This window comes from Triturus cristatus, chromosome 6, assembly GCF_964204655.1.
Source record: "Triturus cristatus chromosome 6, aTriCri1.1, whole genome shotgun sequence".
Lineage (NCBI taxonomy): Eukaryota > Metazoa > Chordata > Amphibia > Caudata > Salamandridae > Triturus > Triturus cristatus.
In genome coordinates, this window is record NC_140589.1 from 402,333,372 (window position 1) to 402,351,564 (window position 18,193).

The 18,193-nt window shown below is 40.3% G+C and overlaps 1 protein-coding gene across 1 annotated transcript in view; it reads left to right on the plus strand.

The window, feature by feature from the left end:
- Positions 1-18,193, plus strand: part of DLGAP2 (DLG associated protein 2) — a 1,278,043-nt gene that overhangs the window by 903,481 nt on the left and 356,369 nt on the right. Inside the window, exon 6 of the mRNA XM_085610808.1 lies at positions 623-842. Within this exon, the coding sequence (XP_085466934.1) occupies positions 623-842 (220 nt within the window). The remainder of the gene's footprint in view (positions 1-622; positions 843-18,193) is intronic.

Below are 18,193 nucleotides of genomic sequence, written 5' to 3' on the forward strand. Positions count from 1 at the left end.
CTAAAATGGTGCAAGAACCAAATAGAAATTCAGCTACAAAAAGTGCATAATATAGTTTCTATTTAATTGTGGTGGTGCAAATATTTAAGCCTTATTTAACATGTTTGTGCTAAACCAGACACCACATCATCCTTCTGTTATTTCTGGCTTGCTCAGATTTTAGCACTCGCTTTGCACCATTAACGAAGAAACTAGCGCAGTTAATGCGTTTGTTATTTATTACACACACGTTGCATTGTTTTACTAGTAGTTCAAGGTGGTCACTCAAAATGTGGCCACAAGCCTCATACCGAAGAAGTGGTAAACCCAAGTACATAAACTCAGTGAAACATTTCTAATGAACTTGCACGACCCACCAAGGGTAAAAACAATCACAAATATCGTTTGCGTACTTTTTACACTTTATGACAACTTCAAAATGAGGTAGCTTATGTACGAAAACAAATATTGTTGGATGTCCCATTTTACATAGATGTTCTTACAAAATAATTTGTTATTTTAGGTTTAATAATTTTCATATACTTTTTGTGTTAATAGGATTTCATCCAGGTAATAGTGATTAACAGACGACAACTGCCTTTGAGGATGACACTGTGAATAACCAGCATTTTTTGTATTCCAGATGAGTGAAGCGGAGATCAATGGGCAGTACGAATCTGTGTGTGAATCGGTCTTCAGTGAAGTGGAATCTCAGGCAATGGATGCCCTGGACCTCCCCGGATGCTTCCGAACAAGAAGTCACAGTTATCTGAGGGCTATTCAGGCTGGGTACTCTCAAGACGACGACTGTATCCCTGCAATGACATCTTCCAATGTCACCTCAACCATCAGGTCAACCACAGGTAACCTTGTGCTATACCTGACACAAGCTGTCTTCCAACTGCCTATATAAATAGCTTGAGTAGGCACCATAGGTACTTGATAGATGCATCTATGGACTCTGCATGTGACAGTGTTATGGGATAAAATACCCACAGCAATATATGATAAGGACATTGCGAGTAGCAGAAGAGTTCCTGACCATAGAACAACATAAGAACCTAGGCCGAGTGTCTATGTAAGATACTGGAACTCATTGTTGACTTCGTTTGTATTTCGTATAATACATGTTTTTTGTTTTATCACTTTCAGCACAGTCTTTGATTTTTAGCCATGAGAAATTACCTTTTAATGATTTATTAGACCAAACCTTTAATTCTAAATCATTAACCTAAAATTGTATATCTAACAGTTGAATATAAATTGTAAGTATGATCTGGAGTCATTTAGCATCTCTGCGAAACTGCAACGAGAGTCTAAAAAAGTAAGCATAAAATGCTGCAATAACCAGGTTACAAGATGTTTTTTCACCTAACCTTCCCCATTAAAAATGCTTTTTAGAAAGGGTTCTTGCAACGCCATGTGCAGCCGTGCTGATCATTTTAGATTGTGTCCTCATATGCTTTAAATTACCTCTCATTCAGATTGGCAGATGGCAGCTGAAATGTTCTCATACTGTTTTCAGTTGCAGTTCTGCTCTGCATGCCACTGCTTTGGTTTGTTTCAACTTTCTGTGACTTGGCTTCCAATTCAAACTGATGATGAGCGATGCTTGTTTTCTCTAATAGTTTGTGAGGGACGTGGTGTCACTGTAAGATACCCAAAAGATAAGCTCTTTGTGTGGGAAGAGTTAGTTTTATTTCTCTTTGAATTCTATGCACAGATGGCGCTTGAATGGCCGTGCATTGCATACTATCGTCGCTCACAGCTTGAAAGGCAAACATTTGCAATGCAATAGGTCTCGCATTTATGCGAGTTTAAGTTAATGGCATTGTAAATGACAATTAGTTTTATTTCTGTTTTAAAAACTAAAACATAAATAAAAGCATTGTCACTTACAATGCAAATAGCTCAAACTTGCGGAAATGCAAATGCAAGGTATCACAGGCAACAGGGGGAACGGGGAGGGAGAAGGCACGGACAACGGGAGGGGGGGCGGGGGGTAAACAAGGCATGACAATGGGAGGGACCAAAGCACGTTGTGCCTGCAGTAAGAGAAACTGAATAAAAAAAATAGTGCTCACAGTCTAAATAACACGTACTGTGTAACAACCGAAGTAAAGGGGCCAGTCGCCTTGGGAGGTGACAAATGAAGAGGAGGCTGTACTAAGGAGGGACTAACAAGCCTATTTTCGCATCAGGAGCCTTCATTTAGGACAGACAATGACACAATCCAATGGGCAGACAGTGGGCGGGGCTTCTATTCACTACTCCACCACAACAAGTCTTGCAGAGCAGCGGATGCGCACTGACTCAGGCTCGACCTAAAAACAACCACCAGCAGTCTGCCACCTCTATGACAGGGGCAATGTGATGGCACTACTTGCTTGTGACAGTGCCTTGAAGTAACCAAGGTGGGCACTGGGAAAAAAACATGCAGATGAGAAAAATGTGAAATGTTTGAAAAGTAGGTGAACCAGGCAGAGAGGAAATTGCAGGGATAAGCTCGCAGAAACAGAGTTATGAAAGAGTAAAACATCGACTGAGTTTCAAGAAATGCATTAAGGAGCAGCAGAATGCCTTTAGTGGATGAAATGAGAACCACAGAGATATAAGATTTGATGGGTAGACACAGGGCTGATTCGTAAAGGCATATATGACTGTAAAAAAGTACTACAGGAGTTCCACTTCACATACTCATTTTATGAATTGGTCCTGAAATGTCCGCCTCCCCGCTAGTAAAATTACAAAGCGGACACAGTTGCTTCTATTTGTACTAATAGTATATGAATATTCCCACTTCAATCCAATTTTAGATGTGTGGAGCAAATTTATAAAGACATTTAAGAATGTGTAAAGTATTACTATAGAAATATTACTGCACATACCTATAAATTCCTTTATGAATCAGCCCCAGTGTGTACAATAAGAACCCCTTGAAATGGGTTTGTGGTAGGAAGCCAAGGGGCATAAGAACATCTTATGTGAATTTTGAGGCCACTGTAAGAACGGAGATAGGAACATGTACTATATAGAAAAGACACTAAACATGTTGCAAAAACAGGGGAATACATCATCAACATCCAATGGAGGAAGATATTCCGATGGTCCATCGTCTTTGCCCTTGATTCCCATGGTAAAAGTCCTTGTCGATATGAAGTCACTCACATGTGGCCTCAGTTTATTACATACTCTCATGAGAACCTTTTTGCAAGCCTACTTTACTAGCTGCTTAGTGTCCCATCATGTAACAATGAGCTGTTCTATGGAATGAAACATTTAAATCTGGTATGTCCTGGTTAGAACACGAAATTTAAGCTGCAGTGAGCACTTTCTTTCATTAATACGCTTGTTTATTATGAATATGAGGCAGAGTAAACAAGCTAAATACCCTGCAATCATATGGTATGAGGAAAAGAGAAATACAATTTTCAGAAAGCAACACATTTCACAAAGAGGTCAGGTTCTACAGTTCAGTTATAATGTTAAATCATCTTTTACAAAAAGCATTTATATTCTTATTTATATTCTTAAAAGGGTAGAGAAAAATAAAAGAATAGTGCAGCCTAGCAGTGCGAAAACAATAGAAATGAGAGTTTTCTGCAGAAATAAGCAGCATTTTCACTTTTGCATGTTTAATAAAGGCACTTTTCCTAACGTCTAATTTATTGCACATTTTTATGTTAACGTTAAGACATCTCTCTATATTAATAGGTGTAAAAGTTTCATAAACTTTTTCAACTTCCTCAGCAGACTGGCTTTGTATTTATCATTTAGCACTCCAATACATCTTCATACCTTGCTCTCTTACTTGTCTGCTTATCTCTTATTCTCCCTCTCTTCCCCACCATGCACTCTCTTTATTATTAAACTCTTCACTGATCTGTTGCTGACCTCTTGCTCTACCCATTTTTATTTCTTTTACATTTATTTTGTTGCTAGGAGTGTCGTTGCAACAACATGTACATGCTAAAAAATAAAGTGTCCAGCAGCACCAATGCAAACAAGCTTTGACAAACTAATAGGTTGACACTCACCTTGTAACAGTGAAAACTGAACAACTCACTGATAGCGGGTTCATTCTTGATTGGTATAAACTATTAATATGAGTCCTCTAAGACGCTCCCCCCTGTGAGGACATGAATAATATGCTCCAGGCAAATTAGGCAAAGCATCTAACCTAGGAACAATATCTAGCCATTTTTTCATTGGGTGCACTCATTTGGCAAATCAGTCATTGATACCCAGGAGAAAAGTCTACAATAAGATACTATATATTTCCATCTTATATGCATAGACATATTGTACAAGACATTATCATAAGTCCCTGAGCCAACTAACTTTTACTGAATATCTCACAGATGCAGTTCACAACTGCACTTGTCCTCTCCAAAGTAAAGGAGCAAGTCTCAGAAATTATGACCTGATAGGTTTAATCAAAAAATCAATCTGTTTGCTTGTCTGAGACTCCTGATGTAGAAGTAAACATAATATGTAGGCTTGTACAGAGTGTATTTAGTTCCTTTATATACCTCTAGCAGAAAGCTTGAGTTAGAGTGCTGTATTCCCCCACCCCTCGTTTTCTTTCATTACAGAAAATGCCTGGTATTGATTAGGTGTCTCTTTGCTAAATTATGTGGTTTTAAAAATGGCTGACCATCATTTCACACATGGCTTCTTTTTCATTTTAGGAATGATTAATGTTATTGATTTTCCTGTCTAGATATGTAATCACTTTGATTTGTCAGATTGATGTTAACAGTAGTACTTCAACAGGGCAAGACCCAAATGACTGGGATGCGTGTTGTGTGTGTTCAAAGCTTCACTGTGACAGTTTGATATGAAGATATGCATATGAGAAAAGTTGCAAAGAAAATAATTTAATTAAGCTTTGTATTTTTTGCTTTATAATACTGCGTATGACTCAAGAACAGCTGATAGTATGAGTTTAGCTTTACAGTTCTGTTCCACCTGAAGCCAAAAGTGAGCTAATAAGGATTAGTAAGAGTGCCTTACTGTTTTATGTATTTGAAATTGGCAATTAAAACATGTATCTAGAGTGGAGTGGTATACCCGCACTAAATAGCTATTGCACATAAGTTCTTCCTTTGTGAGAAAATTGATTAAGGGTCAACAGCTGAGACTGTACCATGCAAGATCAGCTGGAGATGCTGTTTTTGTTTTCTGTACAAGGAGTCCAAAGTTCAATTTTAACTAGGAATTTCTCTAAGTTAATGCATGAAATTTTGACAGAACAAGTTGGAAATAGAGGCCTATTCGCAAAGATAAATCTACGTGTGTATATTTAGTAGTAGTACATTTATACTTTTAAGTAACTTTACTACTTTGGGCTTGTTACAAAATACGAGTGTAAAGTTACTCAAAAGTGTAGACTTACATGTCCCCACCCCTTAAACAAATGGTGGAGTCAAAGTAGCACGTGGGCAACCACTAATAGTGCAACACCCTCTCATAGAAAATAACTTAACATAAACCCCTATAGTAAACTATATAAAATTAAATAATTTAAACTAGCTAAAAAACAATATACATAATCTTAAGGTAATGTAAAAAAAATCTACAAATAAAATATCTTCATTGTGTTGTAGCATATTTTAATCACCTTTGCATTAATAAATAATTTACCTTTAAATGAATGTAATTGTAAGTAATTATATATATCACTTTTGATCATTATTAATACATAATGAAACATATATTTGTTTTACACTAGGTAGGAATTGTCTTTAATTGTAAGCTTAAGAAAATTGGAGTGTGTTGCAGTACTTGTGAGTGGCCATGTGTCATGCTGAACTTATTGCAGCTTAAAACTGGAGTACATATACTACTGTTCTGGGTTCTTTTTTGGCAGTAGTAGCTTTAAACGTGCAGTTTTCAAATAGGAGTAAGCATACTCTTTTGTGGGGGGCATGGCTCTGTCTTAACCCCACAATACTCCTTCCAAAACGCCTCCCATTTAGTGATCAATGTTCTACATTTTCCAGACATTCCCACTTTCTCTGCCACATTTACTACCTAAATCTATGCCTACGTTTGCTGAGACTCCGCAGTCTGGGTGAAGGGTGTCAGCGTTGTTGGCAAGATTGTTTTTGCGCAAGAAGGGACGCCATCCTGCGCAAAAACAACACAATCCGTGGAGACTTTTTCCTCTTTTGCAGTAGACAGAGAAAGTGGAAACATTGAGTATAAATAAAGATATTTCGCCTTGTTACACCTCCCCTGGGAAAATGAACTGTGTTGAAGCATTCCCAGCTTTACAGATCCTTGTAAATCTAGGAATGTGTCTAAACCCATGGCTGTTGTGTGGGAAAACCCACAGCAATGCCCACGGAATGCCCTTCTGGTGCAGTATAAATCAGCGCTGCAACTTGCGCTGCGCTGCATTACACTATATGTACGAGGGCATGAAAAGCAACACAAAGTGGCTTAGATTGGCCTCATAGATATGGGTCTGCACTCTGTGCCACAGGAGCTTCATAAACAGTGACGCATTGGTGGTATAAGGAGATTGTAAATAATCCCCACAAATTTTGTGAATAACATTTTGTAGTATGTTTGTAGTACTGCTGTACTAATACAAAATGTACTAAAACACACCGTTTGTGAATGTGCCCCAGAAAGAGTAAATCCTTCATCACTGTTTCTGACAATTTCTGTTTAAAAAGTCATGCATTATTCCCAGAGAAATTCCAGGATATATGATTGAACCATTAGACATTTTGTACAAATAAAAAAGCAGCCACTCATACGATCATGATACGGCCCAGGTCTGATACAAGAAATTACTTTTTTGACTGTGCATGGTTCCCCATTAAGTGGTTTCCAGTTGACTAGATAAAGCCTCGTTATTCCTATGTCCAGAAGCTTTATTTCCAGAGAATACAATGATAACAATCAAAGACTAATACAACATTATTGTAAATGTTTTGAATAATTTACTTTATGTTGTGCGCCTTAATACAAAAATGAGTTTTTGTGCTGTTGAAAGGCACTACAGTGACTCATGTTTCTTTGTTCAGTGCACACTTTAAGAAACCTTTTTGAAAACGAATGTATCAGGTATATTTCTCGAAGTTCTCCGATCAGATTGACACATTCACCTTATAAAGTGTCAGTAAAATTATAATAGTGGAAATCTGGGAAGAGTATTATGATCCCTCTACCCATGTGCCTTTGCCGATTCTGGATTCTTTATAATGTTCTTTTTTTTTTCTCCTTTTTTTTGTGTAAATAATGTTGTTGAAGGTTAAATCGTGGCCTGTGAGTGTAGCATTGCTAGATATCTTTCATGATGTGCTATCAGAGACAGCTAAATAGCAAGGAGCCACGATAAAACCAATGGCGCTAACACCAATTCAAGTGTCTTACTCCTCCCACTGTTGCCTCAAGCCCACTCAGATTGCCACACTGCCTGGGTGAACCTGATTACTATAGTCACTTTTACATACATATTCTTACTTTTCACCGTTAGCAGACAGACACAACTGTATGCATTTGGTCCAAATAATTTGTGGTATTTAGAGCATCTTAATCCAAATAAACGGTCATATGGTAGCCAAGGGAAGATGGTACTCCAAAGAAGACTTTCAGTTGGTTGATGAGAACTTGCGCATTTATCAGACCCTCTTTAAAATGGTCCAAACTAATTCTCAAGATGATTTATTTGGTTCATCTAAAAATGCATTCTATAATCATATGGTTGTATGATTGTTTTCCATTTTCTAGGAACACCAAAGAAAGCTCAGAAATACTGTACATTCAGGTCCCGAAGATTGGTTCTAGGTAGCCCCTGTGGCAATGGCTGCAGGTCTTACGATGCCAAAGCCTGCCTGGGCTCAGAGACCTTCGCCGCCACCTCTCCAATTTTTTCTGTGCAGACATCCCTGCCATTGTGGTGGAGAGTTCTGCACATGTAGGTATACATTTTTGTAGTAACTGTACGAGGGACAACGGGAGTAGATGGAAAATGGAGACTACTTTCTACAAACTGGTAGGGGGTTAAGAAAATATAGGCAGGGATTTATAGACTTGGTTATACAGAACACACACATCTAATAAGTAAAAAAAGTTGCAATTCACAAAATACACTTCAAAGGTTATTAAAGTCCTAAAGGTGTCAAAACATGTGAAATGTACTGGAGTCCAGCCAGTGGCGGCCCGTGCAGGTAAGCTCGGTGAGGGGGGCATGGGTGGGGGTGAAAGTGACCATCATTTAGTCACTTTAACCCCCCCACCTCGCTGCGCTTTCCTGCGCGGGCCACCACTGAGTCCAGCCTTGGTGTAAGTCAAGCACCACACATGGACAACCTGCAGCATAACTCTATAGTTCAGTTCATAAATCTTTATTCAGCTATAAAAGCACAAGTAAAATAAAAAGAAAGCACATATCCAAAACAACATTGAAAAGATTAAATCATTCCATAGTTAAAATATCACATCCTAATAATCAAGGAGCATTCTAAAAAAAACTGATCACATAGCATATAGATACAAGGGCACATTTTTCTAAAGCTAGCCTAAGTTGTCTATTCTAAATTCAGTATGAATCCCTACATAGACATATGAACATAAAGTGCATTGTGCTTGTATACTGACATCATCGTAAAACTGTCAACACATAGAAAGTAGAGCAATAAAATGAATAAGAATTAATATCAACTAACTAAGCACCTAACTCTCCTCCTAGTGGCCACCAGTATCACTAATCCCTCAATATTAAAACAAATGAAAACCCAAGCAAACGATGAATACCATCACACTGAAGACCCAAAACTCTTCCTAGAAGCCACAGAGTATATAAAAAAAATCGATAACAGCATAAGGAATATATAATGAGCCAAGGTGTTGCTACAATGCATAAGCTACCTTACATTGTCACAAGTTGGCATCTCATAAAATTAGGGTTACAAAACATTCAATGGACAGTCATTCAATGGGCAACAAAACATAGAGGGCCTCATGTAGGTAGCCAAATACCGGTCGGTAACGGCCGATTTTCGGTAATTATACCGTTACCGATCGGTATTTTGGCTATTGGTATGTAGGGGGACGAATTTTGGTTTCGGAATTTACCGAATCGGTAAAATTACCGATTCGGTAATAATACCGAATCGGTAATGTTACCGAATCGGTAACTTTTCCGAATCGGTAATTTTACCGATTCGGTAAATTCCGAAACCAAAATCGAGATGTAGGGGGAGTGTGTGTGTGTGTTTAAGAGTCGGTATTTACCACCAACTTATAGTTGGTGGTAAATAATTAATGTATGTGTTAATGCATTTTTACGCGCGTAGCAGTGTGCAATGTGGCATACATACATGACCTTAGGGCATGTATGTGTGCCACATGTGCACACATGGCCGAAACAGGGGTGCAACAGGGTGTCAATGTGACACCCTGCCACCCTTGTATGTGTTCCCCCCATTACCGAATCGGTATTTACCGATTCGGTAATGAGGCATACCTTCCCATCAATGGGAAGGTATGCCTCATTACCGAATCGGTAAATACCGATTCGGTAATTACCGAATGGTAACGAATCGGTAAAAAATACCGACTCATTACCTACATACGAGTTACCACTTCTAAAATACCGATTCGGTATCGTTCGGTATTTTAGAAGTGGTAACTGGTATGCTACCTACATGAGGCCCAAAGTGTAGTAAGCTTTGAATAGAAACATTAGCTCAAGGACAATTAGTAAGCACTGCAGACCAATGGAATGTCACCAAAAAATGAATAATATTAAAACGGAATCTCACAAATAAAATCTATGCTCTGTGCTCATAATATTATGTGAATAAAACTCAGGGCCTGGAGAAGATTTTATGAGTATAGTTAAAACTGCCATACAAAGCTTGGAAGTCCGTGAGCCATACGTGTGCTTGCCGATTGAAAAATAATGCTTTGATCAAGCTTTAAGAATCTGCTTTAATAGTGTCAGGGTTGAAAAAACTGTGGAATGCACAAGCTATTAAAAACCAATTTGAAATGAACAAGCGAAGGAATAGCTGAATCATTATCCAGTGAAAGACAGTCTAATAAAATCTCCCTGGCAAAGCTTGCCTCCGGAGAACCCCGAATCTTTTACCATACTAACAATGGGTTTAAACTAATTTTGGGTGTTATAAAGTCCAGCCCCATTTTAGAATGACTTATAAAAGACGAAGAAGATTTTGGGACCACCAAAAATCTACATCGGAACATATTCTCCACACTTAGTAGTGGCTCAGCTACCTTATAACTCTAAACCCCTGCCCCATGGCTCCTGATAGCCACACACTTGCTTATATAGATTTTGATCAACTCCTTCAATGGTTTTTGTACCGATTTTCTCATGAAGTTAAAAATTGATTCTATGGATCTCTGAAACTGGAGAGCCCTGGTTTTAAGTAGAATTTCCCAGTTCATACAGGAGTCCAAAGGGATGCCCATATCTGTAAAATGTTGTACCTTGCCCATCTCTATCCCACTCAGTTGAAACTTCCTTATATTTCAGTGTTTTCAGAACTAAGCTGCTCATAAACCATCTACAAGATTTTGGAGGTAGTTTGCAGTTCTCAAAATAAGAACGGCATCATACACATATAACAGGACGGGACGGTTTTTCAGTTGCCGCATATCTTTGCCAGCTTGACACAGGTGCTTATCTAACCTATTTATAAATAGGAGAAAAAGCAACAAGGCTAGTACACACCCCTGATGAACTATCAATATCATCCTTATTCTGGTACAGAGCTTGCCATCAATTCCATATTAGATTCTTGCTGCAGTATGCTTATGCAATCAGCAAAGTAGGTCAATAATATCTAGATCAACCCCTTTCTTCTCCAGGGCAGTCCATTGTTTAGATCGAGTAACTAAATCAAAGACACAGGAGAAGTCCATGATGGCTATATGAACAGACTTTCTCTTGGCCTTGACAAACTTCCCTAGAATTAAGTGGAGATTAAAGGTCTGCTCTACTGTGCCTACCCCAAGGTGGAAACCATACAGAACCTTAGATAAAATCTGCTTTTGCTCCACCCAGGTTTTCAATTTGGAAACTAAAATTCTACATAGAATCATTAAAGGAGCTATACAAAAGAGAGATAGGGCAGTAACAGCTGGGTGGATTCTTCTTTCCTTTTTTAAAAATCATAGCCATTATTGCCTCCTTCCACGAGTGCACTAAATCCCTTATAATAGCAGCTCTTATGACAATAGTTCAAATAGAGGCCCAAGCAGGACTATTTTTCTTATATACGTCCATAGGGACTCCATCCGGACCTAGGGCTTGCCTTAATTGTATAAATAACATATTTTACACATATAACCTGCCTCAGTGGGAATAAGGCCCCCTGGCTACAGGGATATCCCACAATACAGGGAATATATTGAGTTCAGATTTAACAGGGTCAAAAATGTTGGAAAAGTGATCGACCCATGTCTGAACTGGAATGAGAGCTTCAATGACAGGTTTTTGGTAGCTGGAAAAAATGGGATAGGTAACAAGTGGATGGGCGCAAACGGGCCCGCTCCTTGCCTGGTCTATGCCAAGGCATATCCAGCATGCGTCTTAAGTGCAGGCTTCCCCCTGCACTTAAGAGCTCTGTTGGAGCCCCTCATCCTGGGCTCAATTTAGGGATGCTGTGAGATGGAATCCCCCTGAGATGGCAAGTGGCAGCAAAGTAAGGGGTCCCCGTACTCTTAAGAGTGCATGAACTCCCCTCTGCTTGGGCTCAATTGAGGGATGGGAGGAGATGGAGTACCCCTCAGGCGGCAAGCAGCAACAAAATAAGGCATTGCAATAGAAATCAGTGGAAACATGGATTTAAAATAACAACCTATGTGAACTAATGTTCAGTTAATGATATTTGTTGAATATGTGTGTGTTTTAAAATGATTACAACTATATAATTATGATTATTATGTTTTTTTTATAAACTTAATTTTAAGAATACATTAAAGTTTTAAATTGTTAAACCTGTTTAAAAAATAAAAACAATATAACTAAATATAAAACTTTTAATTCATTTTACACAATATTGAATACCAATAAAAATATTAGCGAGGCTGAGTATTTTTTACCAAATTATTGATTACAATGTAATGTTTATACATTTAGTTTATATTTTAAAATTAATTTATCATTTTATACATGTTTAATTTTATGTGGTGTAACAATTTATTTTATTAATTACAGATTTGTACTGGATTTTCTGAATAAATCTACATTTATATTGTGTATTAAAATATATATTTATTTTTTAGCATTATAAACTTTAGTTTTTTCCCCATACATTCCCATGAGAAGATTTCAATGACAGAAGTCTTTGCCCAGGTGACAGACTTGTCTGCCAACTAGAAGGAACATAAAATACTGTATAGCTTTGCACTTAAGAATGGACAAGGTTTTTCTTGCAGTGAGCTGGAGGAAGGATCAATTCTGTGGTAACCCATCCCCTTCTCCCTTTTGGGACTAGGGAAGCAGAGTCACAGTAGCAAAGTAGCTTCTCAGTATGGGCGGGACAATCAGCCCTCGGCTGTCTTTTTCATTTGTTCATTTTGTGTAGCTCTAGCAATATTTGAAATCAACAGTACTCAGAGAGACAATAGAGCTGTAAATTTATGGTGTATAGATGAATACGTAAGAAATGATTACATAGTAGCATTCACATCTCTGTGTAGTATAATCTCAAGAAGCAAGGAGTAAATTCTCATGCATAGCCCCCGGGTTGATTACAACTTCCAGAATACTCCTAAAAGCTTTATTAATCACATTAGATAACTTTAGCTCATTCGAAAAAGTTACTATGCACATGAAAGAAGGTAGAAACAGTAACGTACAGAGAAATAGTGCACTTTATATATCTTTAAATTTTTAAACATCAAGGGGCATATGTACGAGGAATGGCGTGGAGAAGTGTTAGCCGTCATGGCTTAACACCTCACTCTGCCACTTCTGAAACGCAAGGCTGCACCATATTACAATATGGTGCAGCCTTGCATTTCCCCCTGCATCATAGTGCAAGGGTGACTGCGTGCAGGGGAGGATTGTTTATGTGCAGGAAGGGCTGGATGGGTGGGCATGTTCTTCATGCAGGCTGTAATGCAGCCTGCATGGAGAATGGGGAAAGTGAGCATGAAGGGTTTGGGCAGCCCGAGAGGGCCGACCAAACAGTCATTGAGCACTTAGGAGTGGTCAAACCCCTCCTCTCCTGCCCTACTCCGAAAGCAAAGCAGCCCCGCCCACCACAAAGCAGCAGGACACGAAGCATAAAATTATCATTTTATGTTTCTCACTGCTTAAAAGCAGTGGGGGAATGCTCCTCCACCATGGCGGAGGAGCTGCCTCTGGTAATGCCTGAGGTGGAATCTGAGCTCAATACCTATGAGCAGGAATCTTCATGAGATCTACCACGACTCACAGAATCCCAAAGCTCAAATCTACTTCATACTTATATTTAGACCGTTAACAGTCTGACCTGAAGTAAAACATTTAATTTAAAGTGTATTTTCCACTGTCACAATCATGTTGAAAAAAATAAAACGATTATAAAATATCAAGCTAACTTAACATAATGGACAGAGATTCGAACTGTGGTTGTGTGCGTAACCTAACCAGTGCACTAACCACTGTAGGTACAATTCCATCGGCATTCACTCGCGCTTAGCCATACTCATTTGGATCAAATTTGTTCTAAGTTCCCTTTTGAGAAAATAATTTATAATTCAAACTTTTTCAATGTTAGTATTATGAACCAGGAATCGGCCCTTATTGTGACGGTTCCTAGGTACTCACATGTAAACCATTCTGCTACCATTCAGGACATTACCCCGCATTAACTATGTTGATTACTCTGCTATGTGAATTCTAATATTATGTCAACATCCAAAATAAAGGTCTGAGCTGCAAAACCACTGTTCCCAGGACTGAAATCCCAGCGAGAAGGAAGACAATTCCAATAAAAACTTACATTTCCTGGCTGAAACTCCTACCTAATGGTGTTCGTTAGGCTGCTATGTATTTTATAAACTTATCAGTATCAAATATGCATGACCCTGAATTCTATTATATGTTTGGATTTCTACTCCTAAATGTGTGCTCTACTACTCACAACTCAAAAACACCCAGTTGTACGATTTCAACGGAACCTGAAACTCCACCCTTGACTTGCTGGAGAAACAAGACTGTAGCTATTCATCATCTCATTCATGATTCTGTGAGGCACCTGTGACAGTTAACAATCCAAGAGGAGGGAGACAGAATAAAACAACATACAAAAATTATGAGAATCCAAGCCAAGATTACACAATAACAAACAACATATTGCAAGTCAAATACATCTCCAAAGCACATAAATGGATCAAAGCCATGGTCAACACCTTAATGTGGCCATTTTAGAATCTAAACCCATTTTTATCGTAGAATCTAAAAATATGTTTAGGCCTTATCTCCCTTCTCGTACCCTTGCTCGGCATCTTCTAAAGCAATCACTGTCCTCTCCCTCAAGAAAAGCAGCATAAGAGGCAGATCTTCTACTGCTTGGAAGCTCAGCTCTGAAATGCTATGACTTTAGATATTGTATCCACTTCCAACTGGCCTTGGCCTCAGGCAAAAAACCTAAAACATTGTTCTTTTGAATCTTCCTATGCTCAATGCCATGGACTTCCAACCCTCTCCCAACCTCCCCAGTTCCAAAACACCCTTTAGGGTAATTGCACGCCCTATTAATCTGCATTAAATTACATTACTTTGCATGTCCAAGCTTTCATTTTAGCGGCCGAAGGTGCAGAAGGCTATTCCCTCCCATTATAAGCATTGCAGGATGAAAATGGTAAGCACATTTTAGGGAAAACTAATAAAAAACGCTTTTCTGGTAGGCTGGTTATCTTAATCAGTATGGAGAAACATAATAGAAATAGAAGCAGTCCATAAGCAGACCAATGAAACTAGTATTGGCCTGATTCAGATATGTGGCTGAAATGGCCAAAAAGAAAGATTCTTCTTCTAAAGTGACTGTGGTTTCTAAGTCAGATTCTTCAGATTTAGACTGGAGAGAGGTGAAGGTCACCCGGGAGGCTCAGAGGGGTAAATATGTGCGAAATAACTTTTGATCTTCTATTTTGTCCCACATAGGGGATACTATGTGGTTTCCTGCTCCATGGAAGTCTTTAGGCGCTTCGTTCAGACAGTTTATTCACCACAGCGGGGTCCTATTCACCTTCATATAATTCTTTGGAAGTGGAAGGACCGCAATAGCGCCATCATTCTAAACTGTGTGCAGAAGCTCTAAACACAGACTTCAAGAACCTTTTTAAAGGTGTGGTTTCTTGGAAATTATGGTGAGACAAATTGAGTACCTTTCTGATATCTCCTTCGATGTTGTTAGAGCTTTTGCTCTAGCAATAGGGCCTTCTCTGGTAGCTAAACAATGCAGCCACTGTCTGAGAGACAGGCATGCGGACTCATCTGAAAAGACATTAGCCCTGCATATGCCATTTGTAGGTACTTATCTCTTTGGGCAAGAACCTGAGTATAAAATGAGGAAATTGTTCAAAGGGAAGATGAATTCTACATCTTTTAAATCTGGACAACAAAGCATCTTTTCTGCCCGTTTGGGAAGTAAACCCTTAGCCTTCACAACTGCATCAACAATCTTCCTTCAAGAGCAGGAAATGTTCCCAGGGGATGTAGTCAGAAGTGTGTACTATATTGGAGATGGCCCAGTATACCCACTGGCAGAAAAATTCTTCAAGCATGGCTTGGAGCAATCTACATCAGACTCTTGGGTGCATCAGACAATCCACATGGGGTAACAGATAGAGTTTGTTACCCTTCCGTATAGATTCAAGGTTAAGGAAACTCATGGCCAAAATGCCCAGAAAAGAGGGCAGTGTAGGACAGTCAACAGCATTACAATAGGGTCTCCTGTACAAAGCTGCCATAGTCATGGTCTACCTTACAAGCTTGGATCCAATTGGAAATAATTGTCAAAACTTTTTGGCAAGAAGGCACTTCAAGATGGCCACCAGTTTGCACCTGAATTATCCAAGAGTTATAATAGTCGCTTCTTGCAAAATAAGCATGTGAATGTCATTGATGCGCGTACTCAGTAGTGTGCACTTCAACTGACGACGTTGTTGTGGACAGTAGTGTCTGAAGCGTGCATTGTTGTGGACCTTTACTCATTCTAGCAAAACAGTTGGGTGCCGATTACGATCCGGTAAAAACCGGGTACGAACCGTCGGTCGGAGCGTTTTCTCCGTCCGACTCGTACCCGGTCGTAAAACTTTACAAACATGGAATTACGATTCGCACGGAAACACCATTTCCGTACGAATCGTAAAAAACACCGACCGACGAAAATATACATACGAATGTGATCCGGGAATGCTGCGACGTGACGTCGGGACGCTTTCAGGCAGCGTTTCACGACCCAGGAATTACGAATCGAACCGACAGCAGTCCGGACGGCAATATTTTCACGGCACCCAAAAAGTGCCGGAAAAGCGAAGTACGGCGCGAAACGACCAGAGTAGGTGGCCGGTACGCACCGTACCCCTCCCCCCGCCCCCGTATGTACGCACCGTACCCCCCCCAGCTCCCGTATGTACGCGCCGACCCTCCCCCCCAGCCCCCGTATGTACGCGCCGACCCTCCCCCCAGCCCCCATATGTACGCGCCGACCCCCCGTGTATGTACACCCCTGTACGTGTCGAACCCCCCGTGTATGTACACCCGTGTACGTGTCGAACCCCCCCGTGTATGTACACCCCTGTACGTGTTGAACCCCCCGTGTATGTACACCCGAGTACGTTCGAGTCGTACCCCCACCCGTGTATGTACGGTGCGTACCCCCAGCGCGTAGCGCTGGGGGTACGCGCTGGGGGTACGTTCGAGTCGTACCCGCACCGTACATACACGGGTGGGGGTACGACTCGAACGTACACGGGTGTACATACACGGGGGTTCGACACGTACAGGGGTGTACATACACGGGGGGGGGTTCGACACGTACACGGGTGTACATACACGGGGGGTTCGACACGTACAGGGGTGTACATACACGGGGGGTTCGACACGTACAGGGGTGTACATACACGGGGGGTTCGACACGTACACGGGTGTACATACACAGGGGGGTTCGACACGTACACGGGTGTACATACACGGGTGGTTCGACACGTACACGGGTGTACATACACGGGGGGGTCGGCGTGTACATACGCGGGCTCGGGGGGGTCGGCACGTACATATGCGGGCTGGGGGGGGTCGGCGCGTACATACGTGGGCTGGGGGGGGTCGGCGCGTATGCGGGCACATGTCTCCATGGTTGCTCTGGGAGTTCGGTGCGGACGGTGTTTTTTCCATACGGTTGTAACATCGAACACACGGGATGGATCGTGATTCCGCGGTCGGACTTCACTTTTCACATTTGTACGGTAAATCGTCCGAGGACGTGTCGGACACATTTTCCGACCCGAGGACGTGTGGGGAAATATTCCGAATGCGATTCGTATGGACTTTTTACCATGCGAATCGTGATTGCCAGTTTGTACGGCACTTGTACGATTCGTACGGTAAAAAGACCGGATACGAGTCGTACGGGGACATTTTTTACCGGATCGTAATTGGCACCTTGATCTTTGGTAATTAATTAACAGGCTCCATCTCTCAATCATGCGTGTGTAAAATGTTAGGTCTTGCCCCCTCAGTGCTCTGTCTCCTCTGGTCAGGTATGTTCTGTCTTCTTGAGATTGAGGAGAGCAGCAGTTTTGGAAGTATTGAGAGGAGTCTTTTTCATGCGTATCAGTAAATATTACAAATTTCCTCAATGATTCATATTGTTTAAAGGCTTTCTCCTACGCTATTTTTAAACCACAGTACTTCACTCAATCTGTACTGAAACTGATAGCTTGTTTGCCCTCATGAAACCCTTTGATATTATATTCGCTCATAGGTTTCACAATAGAGGTTAGATTAATGAATGGCACTTGGTGTTTCTTGCCAAATTTGGGTTAAATGTATAAATTTACATGTATCAGAGAGCACTGCCGAATCTGCACTATTCGTTGGAATTATTATTACTGGGATGTTAATACAGAGTGACCTGATGGTACGATTTTAGTGAGTTCCTTGTGTACTTTTGTGAGATATCTCTATAGTTTAAAGTGATGTGTTTATTACAGATTTAAGGTGGTTAGCGAT